At 41.5% G+C, this 21,379-nt stretch overlaps 1 protein-coding gene across 1 annotated transcript; it reads left to right on the top strand.

Moving 5' to 3' along the window:
• Positions 1-821: 821 nt before the first annotated feature.
• DHDH (dihydrodiol dehydrogenase) lies at positions 822-20,875 on the top strand. The gene is made up of 7 exons (XM_032238077.1): positions 822-908; positions 4,473-4,584; positions 6,980-7,143; positions 10,652-10,904; positions 11,070-11,194; positions 17,789-17,939; positions 20,720-20,875. Exons 1-7 carry the CDS (start codon positions 822-824, stop codon positions 20,830-20,832), a joined length of 1,005 nt encoding a protein of 334 aa, XP_032093968.1. The 3' UTR covers positions 20,833-20,875.
• Positions 20,876-21,379: the final 504 nt, after the last annotated feature.

The following is a 21,379-nucleotide window of genomic DNA, read 5'->3' as shown; positions in this document are numbered from 1 at the left end:
CGGCGTCCACATGGATGTGCACAGAGCATGCGCACACACACGCAGCACGCACATGCATCTTAGCTCCTCCGCGAGCCTCCATGATGCTCCAGCAGCTCTGCGGAGCGTCGCACAGGCGTTGTATGTGCCATGCGTGTAAGTACAGAAGCCTTAAAAGACAGGTAAGGAACTCAGGCATGTGGGTGTATCTGGTGCTCCGGGCAGGCTTCGGTACGCCTGTACCAGGGCATACCACCTGCAACCCACCACTGCCACCAAACCATGGCCACAGAACCAGTAGTAAAAAAGATTGAATCCCACCACTGCCTTAGGAGTATGAATGAAAGACAGACAACTCAGGATAAGCTTGGGGAAGATCTGCTCAATCATCAGGAAGCCCTTGGAGTATTTTTCTTTTATTTTTGAGGAAGGCTTTGGAGATAGGCAAGCATAAAGAGTGAAGAAATGAAGTTTTTGGTAGATCTTTTCTTTTGCTTTAATGGTCTTTCATCTCATTGGTTTGCAGCTGAAGGGCAGGGCAGACAAGCAGGCAGGCAGCCTGCCAAATGGTCCATGAGTTTAATTCACTCAAGTAGGGTTTCCTATGTTTGCCATGTACACATTCTCCATGCAAATTCAGGTTTGGTACTCCACCCCAAACACAGAGAGAAGCAACCACGCAGGGCGTCTCCCAGGCCCAGAGCTACCCTGCCCCCTTTTTCAAGCCACGGGTTCCTAAATGTAGGCAGCTGCCGATCCAGATTCTTCATGCAAGAGTGGAGGGAAAGGCAGAATAGTATCATTTCACTTTTTGTCAGCCATCAAGACACCCAAAATCTTCCATGCCTCTCTGCTGGGGAATCTGCTCTGCTGGGAAGATTTCCCATGACTTCATTGTGGCCTTGAAAACTCTGCCAGCAGATCACAAGGTTGTATCACTTGCTGAGAATGTGTGAGTGTGTGTAAGAGTGCTGTTATGGGGAGATCGTTGGTTTTATTCTGAAAAAGGTGGTGCATCTTAAAAAGTTGCCCTGTGTTGAAAATGTAACCAGAAAATATATTTTTTAAATATTATTTTTTTAAAAAAAATTATAACTTGGGGCTGGAGTTTTTTTTTTTTTAAATATATGTAGCTCTGCCAAAGAGAATCTGGTGTTTTGTTTTATTTTTTTATAAACAAGGACTTAGACCAGTGTTTCTCAACCTTAGCAACTTGAAGATGTCCGGACTTCAACTCCCAGAATTCCCCAGCCAGCATTCGCTGGCTGGGGAATTCTGGGAGTTGAAGTCCGGACATCTTCAAGTTGCCAAGGTTGAGAAACACTGTCTTAGACTTAATTGCTGGTAACAAGAAATAAATAAGACCTTTCTTGAAGAATAGAGAGCCTCTGTCAATTAAAGTAGACTGCTGCAAACTAGATGAATAGCTGAATTTAGTATAAAGACTTTACTGAATTGTACTTGTGTAGCAGGATGTACTTTCCATTTAAAAAGTCCGAAATTCAGAAACCTGCGATTGCAGTATCCAACCAGGGTTGACGGAACTGCATGAATAAGAATCGTGTGCTCATTTTATATAAAGCAGTCTCTCACATTTTCATTTTTCAATGCTGTATTCCTACTTCCCAAACAGAATCAAGAACCAGGAGTCAACCACTACTGGACTCCCTCCTGTCTGCTCCTAAGGGCTATCACTGGCCTCTTATATCAATATTTGTATATTGGTAGTTTTCTGTGTCTCCTTAAGAGACTCATACATGTGTGTATAGTATGATACACCTAGAATAGAGCTGGTGTATTGTCCTGATGGAATATGGCAAAAGAATAGGTCGGTTTCCCCAGCCCTGAAACTCAACTATTCAATGGTCCAGCTAGGAGCAAATCTGATATAGTTGACATTGCCAAATAGCAATAGCACTTAAGATTCGTGACCCGTCAAAAGGGCGAACGACAAAACCGCGCCCAACTAAACCGCGTCGCTGATGTCATCAACATGGCGACAACAGCCAGCGCGGAGAAAGAAGGGCGATTTAAATAGCGCGTTGAAAGAAAGCCGATTCAATTTAAGGTAAGGGTTAGGTTTAGGGTTAGCTTTAGGGTTAGCTTTAGGGTTAAGGGTTAAGGGTTAAGGGTTAAGGGTTAGGGTTAGGGTTAGGGTTAGGGTTAGGGTTAGGGTTAGGGTTAGGGTTAGGGTTAGGTTAAGGGTTAGGATTAGGTTTAGGGTTAGGTTAAGGGTTAGGTTTAGGGTTAGGTTTAGGGTTAGGTTAAGGGTTAGGTTTAGGTTTAGGTTTAAGTTTAGGGGGGTTAGATTTAGGTTTAGGGGTTAAGTTTAGGTTTAGGGTTTACAGCATGCTTCTGTCTCCGCGCTGTTGTCGCCCTATTGATGACGTCAGCGACACGGTTTAGTCCGGCGCGGTTTTGTCCTTTGCCCTTTTGTCGGTGAACCCTTAAGATTTATATACTGCTTCATAGTGCTTTACAGCCCTCTCTAAGCGGTTTACAGAGTCAGCATATTGCTCCCAACAATCTGGGTCCTCATTTTACCAACCTCAGAAGGATGGAGGGCTGAGTCAACTTTGAGCCGGTGAGACTCAGACTGTCAAACTGCTGGCAGTCAGCAGAATTAGCCTGCATTACAGCTGTCTAACCACCATGCCACCACTGCTCTATCCAGAAGTGCTCTTGATGTTTGCAGAAATCCAGAAATTATTGAGAAAACAAAATTTAAAAGCTTGGAGGGTTCGGGTGCCACTCCCTTCCTCCAAAACCAAACCTATGCAAGTCTAGCATTCTCAAGGATTATAGACTGATGGGAAGCAACTTACTTAAATAAGGAAGTGATGGAACAGTCAATGGTGTTTATATCTCTAGTACAACACCATGTTGTCTCCTGGCCTTTCATTACTTTGAATTAAAAAAAGCAGAACATAATTGTGTCAAAACTCCCCTCAGCAATCAATTAAGACAGTATTACGAGATTGCACTCTGGGCTATGCTAACATCAGCTAAAATTTCTCATCCTATTACAGTCATTCAGTCTTTCTTTCTTTCTTTCTTTCTTTCTTTCTTTCTTTCTTTCTTTCTTTCTTTCTTTCTATGTTTTATTTGCAGTTTTTCTTTAACAACCAACATTTTTTGTGTGGACAGTGCAATGACTGGATTAACATGTTTTTCACACAATGCTCACAGTAAAAGCAAAATTACATATACAGTCTTTTTATCTTCCAACTTCTAACCTTAATGTGCTTGTTATAATTACAATATATTCTTTTATGTATCAATCTATACTATACTATTTTCCCAATTTATGCTTATTTCTTTATTTTTCCCATTTTTGGGGGTACTTACCTCATTATCTTTAAACAATGCTATTCTCTCTTTGTGATTTGTTTTATCATTCAGTAGTTTCTGTGAAACTAAAGCTTCTCTTTCCTGTCTGGAAAGCTAGCAAGAGACAATTTTATCTCTTTCAAGATCAGCTAGGAATCTCATTAAAATAAAAAAACAAAAAGTTGTGACAGTGCTAATTATCACACTATTGTACCCCTCCTATCTCAGGTCTCCTACTAAGAAAAACAAAAGCGAATTGATTCGCCATCCCAGATTCTTTCCCTTGCACCTCAGGGGGAAAAAAATGAGTTAACTAATTTGGTTGCAGCAAGACCCTCTATAATAATTTGGACCATTTCTGATTAACTCCAGCGGGAAGAGTAAATGGGTGATATGGTTGGGATTGCTTAAATGAACTATTTAAGTGGAGGACCGGAGGACTACCTGTACTTGAATACAGGTAGTCTTTGACTTACAACAGTTCATTTAGTGACTGTTTGAAGTTACCATGGCACTGAAAAAAGTAATGACCATTTTTCACACACATGATTGTTGTAGCATCCTCACAGTCACCTGATCAAAATTCAGATGCTTGGCAACTGACTCATATTCATGACCTTTTGCAGTGTCCCAGGGTCATATGGTCATCTTTTTTTATCTCATGACAAGCAAAGACAATGGGGAAGCCAGATTCACTTAACAGCCATGTTACTAACTTAAGTGAATCTGCAGTGATTCACTTAGCAACTGTGGCAAGAAAGATCATAAGATGCGGCAAAACTCACGTAACAAATGTCTCACTTTGCACCAGAAATTTTGGGGTCAGTTGTGGTTGTTACTCGAGGATTACCTATACTGCAATCAAACATGAATTCTGAAATGAAAAATAAAATAAAATGAGCTATATCTATAATCTGATACACTTCTGTGCTTCCAAACGTTTGTGCTCCTCAATGGCTGTTCCCTACTTTTCTACCATAATGCAGCTACACAATTCCTATGATGCATATTCCCTTTTGATTCAACTGCAAGCATGAATTGAGAATTCATCATCCTTCATTCCTTCCTCTGAGTACCCAGAGGGCTAATTTTGTAAAAAAAAGAAAAAAAATACAATATCCAACTTCATTTAATTTGGCTTCTTCTTCTTTCTTTTTTTCCAGATAGTTGCTATTGCTTCTAGTAGTCTCGAGCGTGCCCAGGAATATGCCAGAAAGCATGACATTTGCAGGGCCTATGGCTCTTATGAGGAACTTGCACAGGATCCTAACGTGGGTGAGCTGAAATAGACCTTGGCAGGGGTGGTTCCTGCCAGTTCTAACCTCTTCTATAGAAGAGGTTCCACAAATCTACCGTGCCATTTAGAACCGGTTCCAGTTCCCTCCCCCCGCCCATCCGCACGCTTGCCCCTCCCACGTTCACTGATTGGCTGGCTCACCAATCGCTCTGCCCGCCTCTAAGAGTCCTATCTAAGCCTTAAAGTCTTAAAGCTGTCAAGTTTGAACATCCCTGGGGGTTATTTCTAAAGGGTTAGGAGTGCAAGGGTCTTGTAACTTTACAGCTTCAAGACTTGCACACTTCAATGCCAGAGTTCCTGAGCCAACATGACTGGAGAAGGAATTCTGGGAGTTGAAGTCCACAAGTCTTAAAGCTGTCAAGTTTGAACACCCCTGGGAGTTTTTTTCTAAAGGGTTAGGAGTGCAAGGGTCTCGTAACTTGACAGCTTTAAGACTTGCGTGCTTCAAATGCCAGAGTTTCTGAGCCAACATTTTGGTTGCTAAGCATGAGTGTTGTTAAGTGAGTTTCACCACATTTTACAAGTTGGGCACGCCCACTCAGTGACATGACTGCCAAGCCACTCCCACTCAGTCACATGACTGCCAAGCCACTCTCACAAAGCAGCCACACCTACAGAAGAGGTTCTAAAAAAAATTAAAACCCATCACTGGACCTTGGGGACAGAAAATAAGTTCCAAAACAGGCAGGGCTGGGTTGTGGAAAAGAAGAACTCTTTCCTGGGGGGATTTGAGACTTGAAATTTGAAGGAATCAGTTTAGGAAGAGATATGCCAGATGTTTAAGCAGCATGGTGGCCTAATGGTGAAGACATTCACCTCCAACTCAGAAGGTTGTGAGTTCAATCATAGGTATTGGATCCTACCCTGTTTTCCCCAAAATAAAACCTCCCTGGATAATAAGCCCAATTGGGCTTTTGAGCAGATGTGCTAAAATAAACCTTCCCCTGAAAATAAGCCCTCCCCCAAAATATCGCATCACAGCAGCAGCCATGAGGTGACCACGCTTGCCACCTCCTGCACCTAAAAAATAATAAGACCTCCCCAAAAATAAGTCCAAGCCCTTATTTCGGGGGGGGGGGGTCAAAAGAAAATAAGACCCTATCTTATTTGGGGGGAGACATGGTAGGTAGCAGCAGATGTTTTGCTCTTAGGGCAGAAAGGAAAAATAATCTGCTGTGAAGTCCACATGATGTCAGGGAGGGCATCTGGCCATTAAATACTCAGCTCCAACCAGTCACACAACTCTATTCCTAATTAAGGGATTGCAGGATTATGTCAGATGTTTGTCTAACTCAATGTTTGTCAACCACGGCAACTTGAAGATGTGTGGACTTCAACTTCCAGTATGCTGGCTGGGGAATTCTGGGAGTTGAAGTCCATACATCTTCAAGTTGCCATGATTGAAAAACTTTGGTCTAACCTCCCAGTTATACAAGGGATAAAATATGAATGAAAGCAGGAAGGATTATTGCTTCAAGCTCCTCAGAAGTGAGCCTGAGTTAACCCTGACTTTGACCACTTCCTGGAGTGGTCCAGCCAGTTTTCTTGATGGAAAGGCTAAAGAGGTTTGTTGCTGACTTCTGTTTTGATTTCCTGTCTAACTTTAAGCTGTAGGAAATCCTGATAGTCTTCCATTGAAATGACCCAGGCATGGTCATGTAGGTTCTGTTACCCAATGGGGGATATTCAGAGATAAGGTGAGTTTTAACACGAAAAATATACAAGGAAGGAAAGAGGTAAGGAAGGAGAGAAGAGGGCTTCTGGAAATTTCAGCTCGTGGCTTAAATTGCATGGCCACCATCTTTGACTACAGGTATTCTTTGACTTACAACTGCTCATGTGGTAACTGTTCAAAGTTACAACATCTCTGAAAAAAGTGACTTATGACTTTTTCACACTTACAACCTTTGTCGCGATCATGTGATCAAAATCCAGATGGTTAGCAACTGACTCGTAGTTATGACTGTTGCTGTGTCCCAAGGTCATGTGAACATCTTTTGCAACCTTCTGAAAAGCAAAGCCAGTGGGGAAGCCAGATTCACTTAACAACCAGGTTACTAAATTATTAACTGCAGTGAATCACTTAACAATTGTGGCAAGAAAGGTTGTAAAATGGGGCAAAAATCACCAAATGTCTCATACATTTTGGGCTCAATTGTAGCCATAAGTCAAGTATTACCTGTATTTGGACTCTTTCTGTGGAGGCTCAATGAAGGAAGAGAGGAAGGAAGGAAGGAAGGAAGGGAGTGATGAAAGGAGAGAAAGGAAGGCACATGAGAAGATTCCCAGGCTCCAATGAAATCTTGGTCTCCCCCTCTACTTCTCTTCCATTTTCTGTTCATTTGCTGAGATGTCTTCTGCTCCCCCCTCCAGATGTGATCTACGTGGGTTCTCTCAACACTCAGCATCTTGGTCACACCACCCTTTTCCTCCGGGCTAAGAAGAATGTTCTCTGTGAAAAACCCTTGGGCATGAATGCCCGTGAAGTACGGGAGATGATACGAACAGCTCGGGAGAATGACGTCTTCTTCATGGAGGTAGGGAATGTTGTTCTGACCTAGGCACGAAGCAGACTCCTTATCCCGACAAAAGCCCTTTTTATTAAGCTAATGTGAATTCCTCTCATTCACATCCAGCAAAGTCCCGGCAAACAGCCTTTCAAGGGTAAATTTACAACCACAGACTTTATCAGGCTTGGAGAGCTGCCAGGCCGATATCTTTCAAATGCAATGCTATACAAGAAAATACTTGGCAAGGAGACTCTGAGAGTCACAAACAAATCTTCACACTAATTAAACAATCTAATTGTCTCCTGCAAACTCCATTCCCCTTTTGCTCCTCTTTATTCCGTGTGAGAGGCCATTCACTGTCCACCTGTGCCTTTACTCCTGAGTCAGCCCTTGTTCCTTAGCTGTTCCCCTTCTCCTGGCAGCTCTCTACATGCGCACATCAGGAACAGGTTCCAGCTGTTCTTTTACCGCACTGATCTCTGACTCCAAAGGCAGCTGATAACTGTCTGATGGCCATGGCCCCCTCTCTGCCTCTGATACAGAAAATTCATCAGAGCCTTCCCCAGACTCCAGCACTGGCCCATGTTCCTCCCCAACCTCCTCACTATCTGAGTCTGCCACCAGCTGGGCCACAACAAGTGTAACCTTTTAGGAATCAGACACTGGTTGGGTTCAGACATTGTGCTATGTTCATACGGGGTTTCTTTGAATTTTATTTTTAGCATGTGGTGTGAACTCACCCAGATGATAGCTTAGAAGCCATCAGAGATATACAAAAGGTCTAGACTTTTTTTGAGGCATGGACCCAAGTACTTTTTGCCACTTTATGATTGCAGAGAAACTACACTTAAAAAAAAACACTGGCTATAAATTGGAAATCATACTTTACTATATTTAGATAGGGAGTAATTTGGTAGGGATTTATTATTCTTAGTACCAGTCACCCAATTTCCTTCCCTGCCCCAATTTTAAAAGGCTTGTTTTGTTGCTCCACAAATAACTAAAAACAGTTGTGAGAACAGGAGAGATTTTACTGTATGTCTTTGGGTTCACGCCAAGAAACTGTTCAGCTTATTTTATAAACCTAAACATGCATTATATTAAATTTTGAAAGCGCATATTGTAAAATACAGGTAGTCCTTGACTTACAACAATTCATTTAGTGACTGAAGTTACAACAGCACTGAAAAAAGTTACTTACGAACATTTTGCACACTTAAGACTGTTGCAGCATTCCCCATGGTCACATGTTCAAAATTCAGATGCTTGGCAACTGACTCATATTTATGACGCTTGCAGTGTCCCAGGGTCACATGATCATCCTTTTGACCTCCTGACAAACAAAGCCAATGGGGAATGTAAGATGTAACAGTCACGAAATGAATTATTGTAAGTCAAGGACTCCCTGTGTCATCATAGGTAGTTATTTTGCTTGTTTTCTTTTGTTAATAAGTTTAGCACTCTGGAGAGTTTCCTTCAACACTAGTTTTAATTTAAGGATGGGCTATCAGGCATACAATCAGTGGGCCACGTCAAATTAAAAAAGCAGAGAAAGATAATTAATTCAGTGATGAAAAACAGAAGATTAAAATGTGGATGCGTCTCAAGATAGTCAGAAAGGGAGGACAGAATCAGAAAATGTTTGCCTGCATTTCCCTGCTCCTAATCCTAAATCGTAAGCGCTATCCCACAAAATACTCCAATTAAGTGCAGTTTACAAAGGAAGCGTTCCTAATTCACATAAAAACTGCATCTGCATCTCACTTTTTCTTCTAACTTGGTCCAAAGCTCCCATCATCAGCAATAAAGGAGTCTTAGATCTTTTTCTCTCTCTCTCTGACTCAAGAGAAAATCTTTCATACTTTGATCATTCCCAGCACAGACCCAAAAATCCTAAGCAAGCTGGCAGGAAATTGGCAAACGTCTGAGAGAAACAAGTCAAAGCTTGAGGTTTTCCAAGAATGGCATGTGCAATGTGCAACCCAACAGGTTTTATAAATGACTTTCAGGGCAGCAATCATGCCTGTTTACCTGTCTGGGCTCCAATCCCATGTGCCTAACCCCCACCTCTTTTCTTAGGGTTATTGAAGGTGTATTATCTTAAGCTGATCCAGTTTTTGCCCTCCCTATTCAGTTTCTGTTCTTACTCCCACTCTCATTCCTTCCCCCCCACATGCAAATGCCACTTGAATTCCAGCCTTAGATTCCCACTTCCTGAGATTAAAAACCCACATTCCTACTTTTAAATGGCTGAAAATCTAAAGCAATTCTTCCTCTAGTCTAGCAACTTCAAGATACGTAAACTTCAAACCCCCATGTTGGCAGAAGGGAAGGAGGGGCAGAGGCTGAGAGATGAAGTCCCCACCTCTTCCAAGTTGCCAAGGTGGAGAAACCATGATCTAAATCTCCTGCAACCTGATTAAATAATGCAAATGAACATAAATCAGGCTTGTAATGCGGTTGGTTGATTGGGTTTGAATTACTGAGGTTGGTTTTTTTTCCCTCTTCCCTATGTTTCCTGGAGATCATGAAGGGAGCCTGAGAGAATTTAGCCTTGCAAAAAAGACATACAGGGAACAAATATTAACAGCACTTAAATACTGAAGTCAATGGAGATCTTCTCTATTGGCCAGAGTGTGGGATGCAAAATAATAGTCTTAAGTTACAGAAAGGGTATCAAACTCGATTTCATTGAGAGCTGCATCAGGGTTGTGTTTGATCAGTCAGTTACCAAGCATCTGAATTTTGATCATGTAACCATGAGGTTGCTGCATCGGTCATTAGTGTGAAAAACAGTCATAAGTCACTTTCTCCAGTGGTATCGTAACTTGGAATGATCACTAAATGAACTGTTGTAAGTTGAGGACTACCTGTATCTTTATCCATTTCACAGCCTAATTACCCTGTGCAATTGTTAGAAGGATAAAAGAAGATGTGGGCTTGCCAGATAATTTCCTAGACACCTTCCAGTGGAAACACACTCTATAATATCAAGAAGCTTTGCTAATGTACAGATAGAACCTGCCTTCCTGTAACTCATGGGTGTCACACGGGGTGCTTAGATTTGGCCCACGAAGCTGCCCTGGAAACAGCGGAGGACCAGCCTGCACCAACAACAACAGAGGTTGGGAAGGCCATGTGTGCCCCGGCGAGCTCTATTTCACTGGCAGAGGGCTGCAGGAGTCAGTCACAGTCAAAAATGGAACCCAGGGCCTTGGCCTTATTTTCAGGGAGGTCTTATTATTTTTGAGGTGCAGGAGGGGGTGAGCGTAGTCACTTCATGGCTGCTGCTGTGTTGCAATATTTTCAGAGCTGACTTATTTTCAGGGGAGGGCTTATTTTAGCGTATGCGCTCAAAAGCCCAATTGGGCTTGTTATGCGGGGAGGGCTTATTTTCGGGGAAACAGGGTACATGCATCCAAGTAAACCAAGCTTCTATATACAGATATACAGATATATAACAAAAGGGAGGTCTGTATCCAATGCTACTTTCCTTGAAGAACACTCAGATCTGACAGGTCTTGGTCTCTTTAAGGGCTTCTGGACCAGATTCTTCCCCGTATCTGAACAAATCCGTAACGCAGTGTGTCAGAAATCTCTTGGGAATTTGAAAGTGCTACGAGCTCAAATGGCTGTTCGGATGGATGACATTCCAAGGCTGTTGGAGAAGAAACTGGGCGGAGGTGTCATCCTGGATTTGGGCGGCTACTGCATCCAGTTTGCCTCTATGGTTTTTGGGCCTGAAATGCCCCAATCAATTGTGGCCTCAGGATTTCTGTATAAAACAGGTAAACATCTAATCTGCTCCTGCAGTAAAGGAGTTAAATTAAAAGTGGCTTGGTGGGCTCTTAAAAGTTACTAGAATAACAGAGTTGGAAGGGACCTTGGGTCTTCTAGTCCAACAGGCTTGAGGGAGATGGCTTAGACCAGGCAACCTTTTCTTTGCCTTTCAGGAGTGGATGAAACCGTTTCCATCATCCTCAACTATTCAGAGAACCGTCAGGCTGTTCTTAACGTCAGTATGATGATTGATCTGCCAAGAGAGGCAACTATTGGAGGAACTGAAGGCTTTATCAAGGTATTTGTTAAGGGATGGACAATGGAAGTCAAAGATGTCCTTCACCAGAGTCAGATGCTGTGGAGATGGGATCAAGTACAATTGAGAAATGATTGCATGCAGATGACTTACAGAGAATGGGTAGTTGGTGGTGTGCCTGTTTGTCTGCCTCCCTCTCTGTCAATCATATGGCACATTCATATCATATATCAGTAGAAAGGAACATGGGTAAAATACAAACCATGGAATACAAAATCTGAAATCTTAACAGGAAGATTACAAATGTATATCCAAGTTGCAAGTATAATTTTTCACTTCCTTTGTCGCAGACAGGAAATCAGCAAAATCTCCATTATAGGCTCTATTTTGACACTCTGTTGTTGGTTTGTTTTTTGGCCTCACAATCACAATTCGGGATAGTATTTTGCCTCACTTATAGAGCATGTCAGCACATCTACCACAACCCATACGAATTTGGTTCAGTGTTGTCTATATCGCACAAGGCTGGTCAAATCTAGGTGGTTTTCCCAAGATGTAGGGAAAGCTTCAACATTGATGTTACCTAGTTCTTGCAGAGTAACATCTGCAAGAAAACAACCAAGCTCAGACAGCATCAAACACATCTCACTTTTTGAGAGAGCAGAAGAATCCAGCAAGATTTTAGGTGTGAACAATAAAAAGGAACTTGGGCACTGAGTGTGACGTATCAGCCAGAAAATCTCATTAGTAGTCTCACGTTGAAATGAACAAGGGTGTACATTAAATATTGCAGCTACTAAAATTGTTGGCCATACAGGTAACAAAGATAGGCAGGGAAATGACTGAAGCCTGGGAAATGGACCCCTTGTCAGCAGGGGTGGGCTTCAAAAATTTCAGCAACGGGTTCTCTCCCTGATTGCTGGGTGGGGGTAGCCAGGTTGAGCGTGGTGTAGCCGGCCTCCTGCATAATGTTCCCTCTAATTTTTTTTCAGTGTGTGCGGAAAAGTATAGTGTTTGAGCGGCACATTTTCATGCCTGAGCACCTGAATTTTTTTAGCCACAATTGCCATCAGAGCAGATGTTGGGGAGGGAAGCAAGGAGGAAAAGGGTCTCTTCCCTCTCCCCCGGGCCCCCAGGAAGGAAGGAAGGGTGAGGGAGGGAAAGGAAAGGAAATGGGAAAGAAGAAAAGGATGAAGAAAGGAGGGAAAGGGAAGGGAAAAGAAAAAAGAAGGGAAAAGAAAATGAAAAGAAAAGAGAGAAAGGAAAGGAAAGGAAATGGGAAAGAAGAAAGGAAATGATGAAGAATGGAGGGAAAGGGAAGGGAAAAGAAAAAAGAAGGCAAAGGGAAATAAGGTAAGAAGAAAAGAAAAGGAAAAGAGAAAGGAAAGGAAAAAGAAAGGAAGATACAAGGACAGAAAGGGAAAGGAAAGAGTGGAATGGATCAGTACTGTTCAAAAATCAAGTCTCAAGATCCTGTGGACCCCTTTAGCTCAGGCAGTCCAACTCCACACTGCTTCCCTCTCTCTGCAAAGCGAAGGGATTACAGAAAGGCTGCAGGGCCCAGAACGGGGCTTCAGACGGCGCAATGCCTGAGAAATGCAGGCTACAACCTACAAGCTACTTATTTTGCTTTCTTTTTTCTTCTTTCATTGTAAGCCGCCCGGAGTCCTCTGGGATTGGGTGGCCTATAAATTTAGTAAATGAAATGAAATGAAATCGCGTTTTCCCAGGAACCGACGAAGCCCCAGAGGACCAATGGGAATTCTCCCTTCTGCAGCATCATCGGCCTCCAGGCAGAGTCTTCCTTGACTTCACCCACTGGAGGAGAGTTCGGGGCAGAGAGAGGTGGGAGGGAGGGGGAATATTTTAAGTCATATTGTAAGATATTAAAAAACACTGTGCAGTAGTTGGAAACTGCTGCGCGGTGTTTTCTTGTTATATGCGCGGCCACGCAGCTTAGAGGGAACATTGCTCCTGCACGGGGGGGGGGGGGGAGACACGGACATTTTCACTTTCTCCAGGCTCCGCAGCCTTTCCTTGAGCCTCTGGGAGGGCAAAAACTGCCTCCCCCAGGCTCTGGAGGCCCAAAACAGGCCCATTCTCGTCCTTCTGGAAGGCCCGTTTTCCCCCCACTCTAAGCCTCCACGTGGGCCCTGCACTTACCTTGCATCCAAAATGGGCTGTGTGGAGCCTCCTGGGAGGGGAGGGCTGGAGTGGGTGGGGCCAGCCAGGGGTGGGATTTGGAAGTTCTCTGAACCGGTCATGTTAGCTATGGGTTCTCCTGAATCAGGACGAATCCGTAGCAGTCTGCCCCTGCTTGTTAGTCAACAGAAGTGCTGATTTACCACCAGCTTCTAAGGCACTTAGGAGCCAAGGACTTGGCAGCACATGGAAACAATTTTCAATTGCTAGTCATTAACACACCATCAACCAACAGGAAGGCAATCACACAACTTTGATGCATAGAATAGCCCAAAGCACCCACTCCAGTAGAGAGAACTTCCCTGAGGATGGGCAGAAGACTGGTGACTGACCAGGATTGGATCTTGCAAAGTTATCCAGGGACATTTATATTTGTGAGAAAATCTTTAGCCCATGGACAGCAATGTTATTGTGATGACCTTAGCAATCTATCTTTTTTCAACTAGCAGGTTCACATATTTTATCATAATGTGCTTTTTGCTTGGCTTAACTTATTGAATTTGGGGAACATAGCCAATTTTAGCTTGCCAGACAATTGTGACTTCATATGGATCAACCGTTTTAACTCTATGATGTAAATTAAAATACAGTGAAAGACAAATTACTGCTTCAAGATCCAGATTCTTTGGACTTCCTGGGGGCGTGGCCTGTTGCCGAGGAGGGCTCCACCGAGCTCCTCAGAGATCTGGTCTGTATATCTAATTAAGATCATAGATAGCACCCCTTTTTGGCTAAGAAAGGGGCAGGGAGGATAGCTCCGTAGGCTAGGGTCTAATCGTAAGCCACAGCCTTTTTTCTTTTTTGGCTGTGGAAAGAGATTAGATCCAGCCGAAGCGGAGCGTTTATCTCCAGCCATTTCTTCTCAGCTGCCTTTTTTTTTTTTTTGGCAGCCCCAGACAGGCTAGCCCCCCCCAGGACAAAATAAAGTTTTCTCAAGCTAGAATTGATACGGGCGGGTCCCACCCCTGTGAGATTTATGCTTTCATTACTATCGTAAATACCAGCACCATTCGTCTTAGAGACTTCTTTGTCTAAACAGACCTTAAAATGGCGATTTCTCTCCGTGGATGATTGATGTACTCAGCCGGTGTTATCTTCTTGCAGACCGCTCCTTAACAAAATAAACTCTTCTTCTTTGGAAATAGAGGGGAGCGAAGCTCTGCTTACTTGCTTATCTATTATGCCACCCAAGTCAAAGAAGCGTCTTGCTACAAATGTGTCTAAAGAATGTAAAGAATTTTTATTGGAAACACAGCCTTTGTCTCCTACGCCCTCTACTGGAGAAGTTTTAACACAGGAATATCTCTTTAAAATCTTTAATGCCTTTAAGCAAGAACTTAAGGAATTTGTATTGCAACTTTATGATGATCTAAAATCTAAAGTTAATCAAATGAAGGCGAATACGTTTGCAGCCGTGTCTGCCCTGTCAGATTACTCTGCTGAAATAGAGAACAAATTGGAAAGTCTGGAGAAGGCTAATTTTAATTTGACTACCAATATTCAAATTTTACAAGAAAAAATTAGAAATAACGAAGAACAGCTTATGATGCTAAATTTTGATAGGAAGGCATTTTCAATAAGAGTCAGAGGATTCCGTGAAAAGGAACAAGAGAATTTGAAACAGACCTTTGCTGAAGCCTTCAGCCATGCGCTGGGAAGCCCGGGACTTAACTTTGATTGGCAGATTCGGAAAATCTATCGCCAAAACTCATTGATAGCGGAACAGCGACAGCTCCCGAGGGACATAATTATACATTTCTCTACAAAAGAATCTAGAAACGCGATTGTGCAAAAGTTTTATAATAACAGTCTCCGAGTTGATGACCAAGACGTGATTGTCTTCAAAGATATACCTTTCCACATGTTGAAAGCAAGAAGGGAATATACTTTTTTAACTAAAGAGCTTAGGAGTCAACAGATTCGATACAGATGGGAGGCCCCTGCCGGCATCACGGTTACATTTGAGAATCAAAGATTTCGTCTTAACTCTGTTTCGGAGGCTCAAGATTTCTATTCTAGGATTCTGAAGGCGGGACTTCCTAACGCGCTTGGAAGAGAGGAGAGACAAGCGGAAGGAGAAAGCAAACGGCTGGCCATGCGGCTGCAAGATGGAGGGGGCAGCCCCTCCTCCCTCGGAGAAGCAGAAGAACGCAGATCGAGAATTTAGATACTTCAAAAGACTTCCTAAAGTTGAGGACTGAATGGGGGTTTGAGACCTCTCTCCGGTAGAAAAAGTGGACTAATTTTTATCAGAAGGGAAAGCTGGGTGAAACTACTTTGAGCTAGATTCTAAAGTAACGTTAGCATAAATTTGATAGTGGTTAAAAGAATGCGGAATGATCTATGTTGTTTAAACTTTGTTAGATGGGACTATTTTAAAATAGAAGGTTAACTGACTCTTGCTGAAAGTATTATTTGAATATGATCCATGCTATTTAACTTTTATTTGAAGGGAAAGTTGGTTGTAATAGTTCTGAGTTACTTTTCAAATAAACGTTAGTATAAATTTGATAGTGGTAAATATTAGACAAGCAAGAGATGAGGGTAAAATGCATGTGGAATGAACTACGTTATTTGTGGTAAATATCAGACAAGCAAGGGAAGAGGGCAAAATTTACGTTGTTTAAAGCTTATTAGAACAGGAAGCCGCTTGGGATTATTTTAAGATAACTGTAAAAAGAATGCGGAATGATTTATGTTGTTTAAACTTTGTTAGAAGCGACTACCTTAAAATAGAAGGTTAACTGATTCTTGCTGAAAGTATTATTGGAATATGTGGAATGATTCATGCTACAAATTGCTCTGAGTTATATTTTAAACAAATGGTAGTATAAATTTGATAGTGGTAAATATCAGACAAGTGGGGGATGAGGGTAAAATACATGTGGAATGAACTAAGTTTTTTAAATCCTATTAGAAGGGGAAGTCGGTTGGAATTATCTTAAGATAGAAATTGATTCCTGTGTAAAGTAATATCTGATCTACGCTGCTTAACTTTACTAAGAAGGGGAAATCTGGTTAGATTATTTTGAATTAAAAAGGGGTAAAGAAAGATCATTTACGCTGTTTAAATTTTACTAGAAGGGAAAGTTTGATTACTTGTCTGTAAAGTTATATTTGAATATATGGCATGAATCACGCTGCTTAAATCTTATTGGAAGGGATCATGAGGTTTAGGAAGGGAACGGGAGAGCCTACAGAAGGTCGGGGTAAATAGCAAAGAAGTAAGAGATGAGAATAAAATATAGATAGAATGATTTATATTATTTAAGCATAGATAAAGATGGGGGGCTGAGATCAACACAAAGAGTGGTTTCTTTTTTTCTTTTTCCTCTTTTCTCTTTTCTTTTTTTCCTTTTTTTTTTCTTTCTCTGCTTTTCTTTTTCTTTTTTTTTTTTTTTTTTGATATATTACTTTTATTTTTTTTAATTCATATGTATACAAGATATTTTAGATAGAAGGTAATGCCAGGTGTGGGCCCTGGGAAGTCGGGAGGATTAGGGATGGGGATTGTGGGGGGTGGGGTGGGGGGGTGTTAACATAGTCTTAATAAGAACAAGAATGTATTTATATACGGTGGTCCTTTTTTTTTTTTTTTTTTATTATTATTATTTTTTTTTTTTCCTTGGTTCATTTTACTTTTATCAGATCAAACAACATTCGAATAAAGGCATACACCAAGGAGGGAGGTAGAGGGAAGGAAGAGGGAGGAGTAGGAAGGAGTAAGGGGAATGTAAGGAGTAAGGGGAATGTAAGGAGGGTGTCTGGGGAGTAAGGGGAGAAGGAAGGTTTGAGGGGAAAGGGAAGTAGGAGGGGAGTGTTAGAGGGAGAAAGGAAAGTTGGAGGGGGTAGATGGGGTGTATGGAGGATGCAAGGGTTAGGTGGGGTTGTGAATGATGAGTTGTGTTTCCTTTTTACTTGTTCGTTTTATTCCCTTTTTTCTTTTCTTTTTTTTTTTTTCTTTTCTTATAGTAAATACCCTGTATATAAATGATTGCAAATGGAATGTGAAAATTGAATAAAATATTTTATTTGAAAAAAAAAAAAAAAAAAAAAAAGATCCAGATTCTTTGAGTATCTCAAACATCAATTATATCCTGAATCTCAGCAATCCAGTAAACAACAACCAGGGCATCTACTTCTCACACGAGCCGTCATGTTAACCAAGGGATAAATTGAACACATCAATTCTTAGTAGGGCTGTATGATTTTTGTGTTGCAGCTTAATAAATTAATTAGACTATGTTGGATATAATGTTTTTTACTTTGTGTGTGTGTTTCAAATTGCAATACAAACACAATGGATATTAATTGAATAACTTCTGGTTGGTGCAGGCTGGGTTGTAAATGTTACTATCATTTGTAGATTTTCAGAGCAGAGGTAACATGATTTCAATTCTGCCATTGGAAAGACCATCCTGCTTTTTTCCCTAGATCCCGGAAAACATGAACAGCCCTACAGTTATGTTTCTGAAAGGGAACCGCTGGGAATGGCCGTTGCCACCTTCTCCTGAGCCCCTCTACTTTAAACACAATATTGGGTTTCGGTATCAGATTGAACACGTCCGAGAGTGTCTGGAAAATGGTAATTATGATGGTGGTCTTGACTTCTCCTGGATGAAACTCTTAAGGTTTAAAATATTTCATTTCCATAACATATATTATTACATAGACAATATCATGTTGTAAGAGAGGACAATATACATGTGCAATCATACTACTTTAAAATCAAACCTGGAATAGTTTCCCCCCCCACCCTCTCCCCCCCGAACCCCCACAACCTACCCCCCCCAACTTCCCAGAAACCGTACACGGTATAGATATTTAACAACCACAGTCTAAGATATATTGATAAAAAAATAAAAGTAAGAAATTAATAACCTCTTTACATTGAACTTAGCTCCTCCTTGCTAAATTAACTATAAACAGTTCAAATCATTCCTAGTCTTAAGCATAGGCTGTCTGGAATTTCTTAGTTCCATATTTATTTTGTATATAATCGATCCATTTCTTCCAGTCTCGTTTGTATCTCTCATTTGAATGGTCTTTAAGATATGCAGATATTTTCGCCATCTCAGCTAAATTTGTGACTTTCAGTGTCCATTCTTGGATTGTCAATCTTGGATGAAACTCTATTTAACTCTGAAATTCTCCTTTGATTGATCCACATGGATTCCTTAAAAAAAAAACCACTGCATCTCTACCATCTGGCTTATTTCCCTCTGCTTTGCTTTCACTTATAACTGTGACATCTCTGGTGAAATTGTAGGTGTCAATAAATACCTCAGTAAAGATGGTATATATGCACATGACCCGACAAAAGGGCGAACGAGAAAACCGCGCCCGACTAAACCGCGTCGCTGATGTCATCAACGCGGCGACAACAGCCAGCACGGAGAAAGAAGGGCGCTTTAAATAGCGCGTCGAAAGAAAGCCGATTTAATTTAAGGTAAGGGTTAGCTTTAGGGTTAGCTTTAGGGTTAGGTTAAGGGTTAGGGTTAGGGTTAGGTTAAGGGCTAGGTTTAGGGTTAGGTTTAGGGTTAGGAGTTAAATTTAGGTTTAGGGTTTACAGCGTGCTTCTGTCTCCGTGCTGTTGTCGCCCTGTTGATGAAGTCAGGGACGCGGTTTAGTCGGGCGCGGTTTTGTCGTTCGCCCTTTTGTCGGTGAACCTTCTATGCACATATAGAAGTATATAAAATAAATCTTCCTACAAATTTGGGTGCATTCTGTTTATGTGCAGATGCTTATGGGCTCCAAGTAAATTCTTTACACACTCTCTCAGTCAATATTTTGCAACATTTCCTTTGGCAGAAGTAACTGCTTTCAAGAGTTTCTGGTAACCAGCTAATCTATTTTTGTTAATTTTCCCTACTGTTTATCTTGCAGAAATTTAACTTGAAAATTTCCTTGCATTATAATAATACTAAACGTCTGCAGAACAATTCAATACCTTTACAGTTCTTTAAGTACAGGCAGTCCTTGACATATGACAATTGAGCCCAACATTTCTGTTAAGTGAGACATTTGTTAAGTGGGTTTTGCCCCACTCTATGACATTTCTTGCCACAGTTGTTAAGTGAATTGCTGCTATTAAGTTAGCAACATGGTTAAGTGAATCTGGCTTCCCCATTGACTTTGCTTGTCAGGTTGCAAAGAGCGATCACACGACCCTAGGACACTGCAACCGTCATAAATATGAGTCACTTGCCAAATGTCTGAATTTTGTCATGTGACCATGGGGATTCTGCAACAGTGAAAAAGAGTCATAAGTCAGTGCCGTTGTTTTGAAGTCATTAAGTGAACTATTGTAATTGAGGACTACCTCTACTTGCTACCCAGAGTAGCTCCACAGTGAGGTGGCAAATTGACTTCATGACTGACAGCTGACTTGGCAAAATTTTGCCAAATATATATCATGAAGAGGTTTATCTGCATCTGTTCACTGAAACCTACAACCTGAGCAGGGGCATCTCAACTTTTCTTTATTTATTTCTCTATTTGGAGTACCTTCTTTTCTGTCTTGACCATATCTTTGTATTGAATTATTAGGCCATATTTCTCAGGCTTAACATTGAGATCTAATGATCAGGTGGCTAATAAGTAAGTTATTAAGAAGTTCCCATTTTTAGCAAAGGATAAAGCTTTTATTCTTAATGAAAAAGGTTTTATTTTCCATTTTTTCATTTTCATACACTCACATATATACTGTGCATAGCCGAAGCCATACAACATTAAACAATAATAGCAGCAATTCCTCTTGTCAACAATACCCCAAACAATAGAAACCCAATATACCTCATCCACTCTCCATACACCTTTCTTCCACCCCACTCCAACTTTCTATCTTCCCTTCGTCATTCCCCTCTACCCTCTACCACTTCCCTCCGTCATTCCCCTCCCCCTCTACCACTCCTCTCTCCCGATCCCCCCTCCCTTCCTTCTCACCCTCCCTCCCATCCTCTCTCCCGCCCTCTCTACCCATCTTTCTTCTATCCCACTCCTCCTCCCCTTGGTGTATTTCCACTATATGTCAACGTACTTAACTTATCCTATTTTTACAGAGAAATTAAAGAAAAACAGTATACATGTGAAGTCGCATTACATTGAAATCTAACACATCGTATCTAACCTAGTATATATATCCCTCCCTCCTCCCCACCCTCCCCCCCAACACCCCACCTCCCTCCCCCCTCATGGTATTCTTCACACCATGATTAAAGTCTAGGAAAGTGAGAGAGAACACGCAGCTTCCATGCAAAACTTGAGACCAGGGTCAGTTAGAAGTCCAGCAATACAGCCGTAGATTTCTCCTTTGTGCGGGTTCCAATTTATTTATTGCTGATTCAGCTTGTATCTTGCATGCAGGTTTGAAGGAAAGCCCTATCATGCCATTAGATGAGAGTGAAATAATTGCCTGTATTATGGATGAAGCACGAAAACAGGTGGGAGTAATCTACGAACAGGACCGTGATGTGTAATGTTGAAACTGCCTAATAAAATGTTCAATTCTACCAAAATGAAATGGTTGTGTTAATTAATTTAAAACTGTCTGGTTCAGAACATATAATGTTGGTTTTGGTCTTGAAAAGCATAAACTCCATGAAAATGTTGGCAGAATGTGCATTTCTAGCTTAGATCTTTAAATGACCTGCTTTTAAAGAGAGCCAACATGATATATTGGTTAAGAAGTAGACTAGGAGCAGGGAAACCAGGTCTTCCTTAGAGGCATGGAAGCAGATTGAGAGAGTAATACCCTGCACAGAAAAATAAAAAATATACAATATCTACCAACTTGCATTAGGCCTGATAACGATGGGTTCCCAATTGTATAGAACGAGGCCATCTTGCAACGGCTTCATTTGGGAGGATTAAATCTTGTATCATCAAAACAAGCAGTATTTTTACATTAATTCTTTAAAGATTTCTGTTAACGTAAACTTCTTATTGGTTCATATAAGATTTCAGCGCTCTTCCATAATGGAAGATCTTGCGAGATAAGACTGCTTACACCAGTGATGGGCAACC

This window comes from Thamnophis elegans, chromosome Z, assembly GCF_009769535.1.
Source record: "Thamnophis elegans isolate rThaEle1 chromosome Z, rThaEle1.pri, whole genome shotgun sequence".
Lineage (NCBI taxonomy): Eukaryota > Metazoa > Chordata > Lepidosauria > Squamata > Colubridae > Thamnophis > Thamnophis elegans.
The sequence above is the reverse complement of the archived record's forward strand: the minus strand, read 5'-3'. Positions and strand labels throughout refer to the sequence as shown.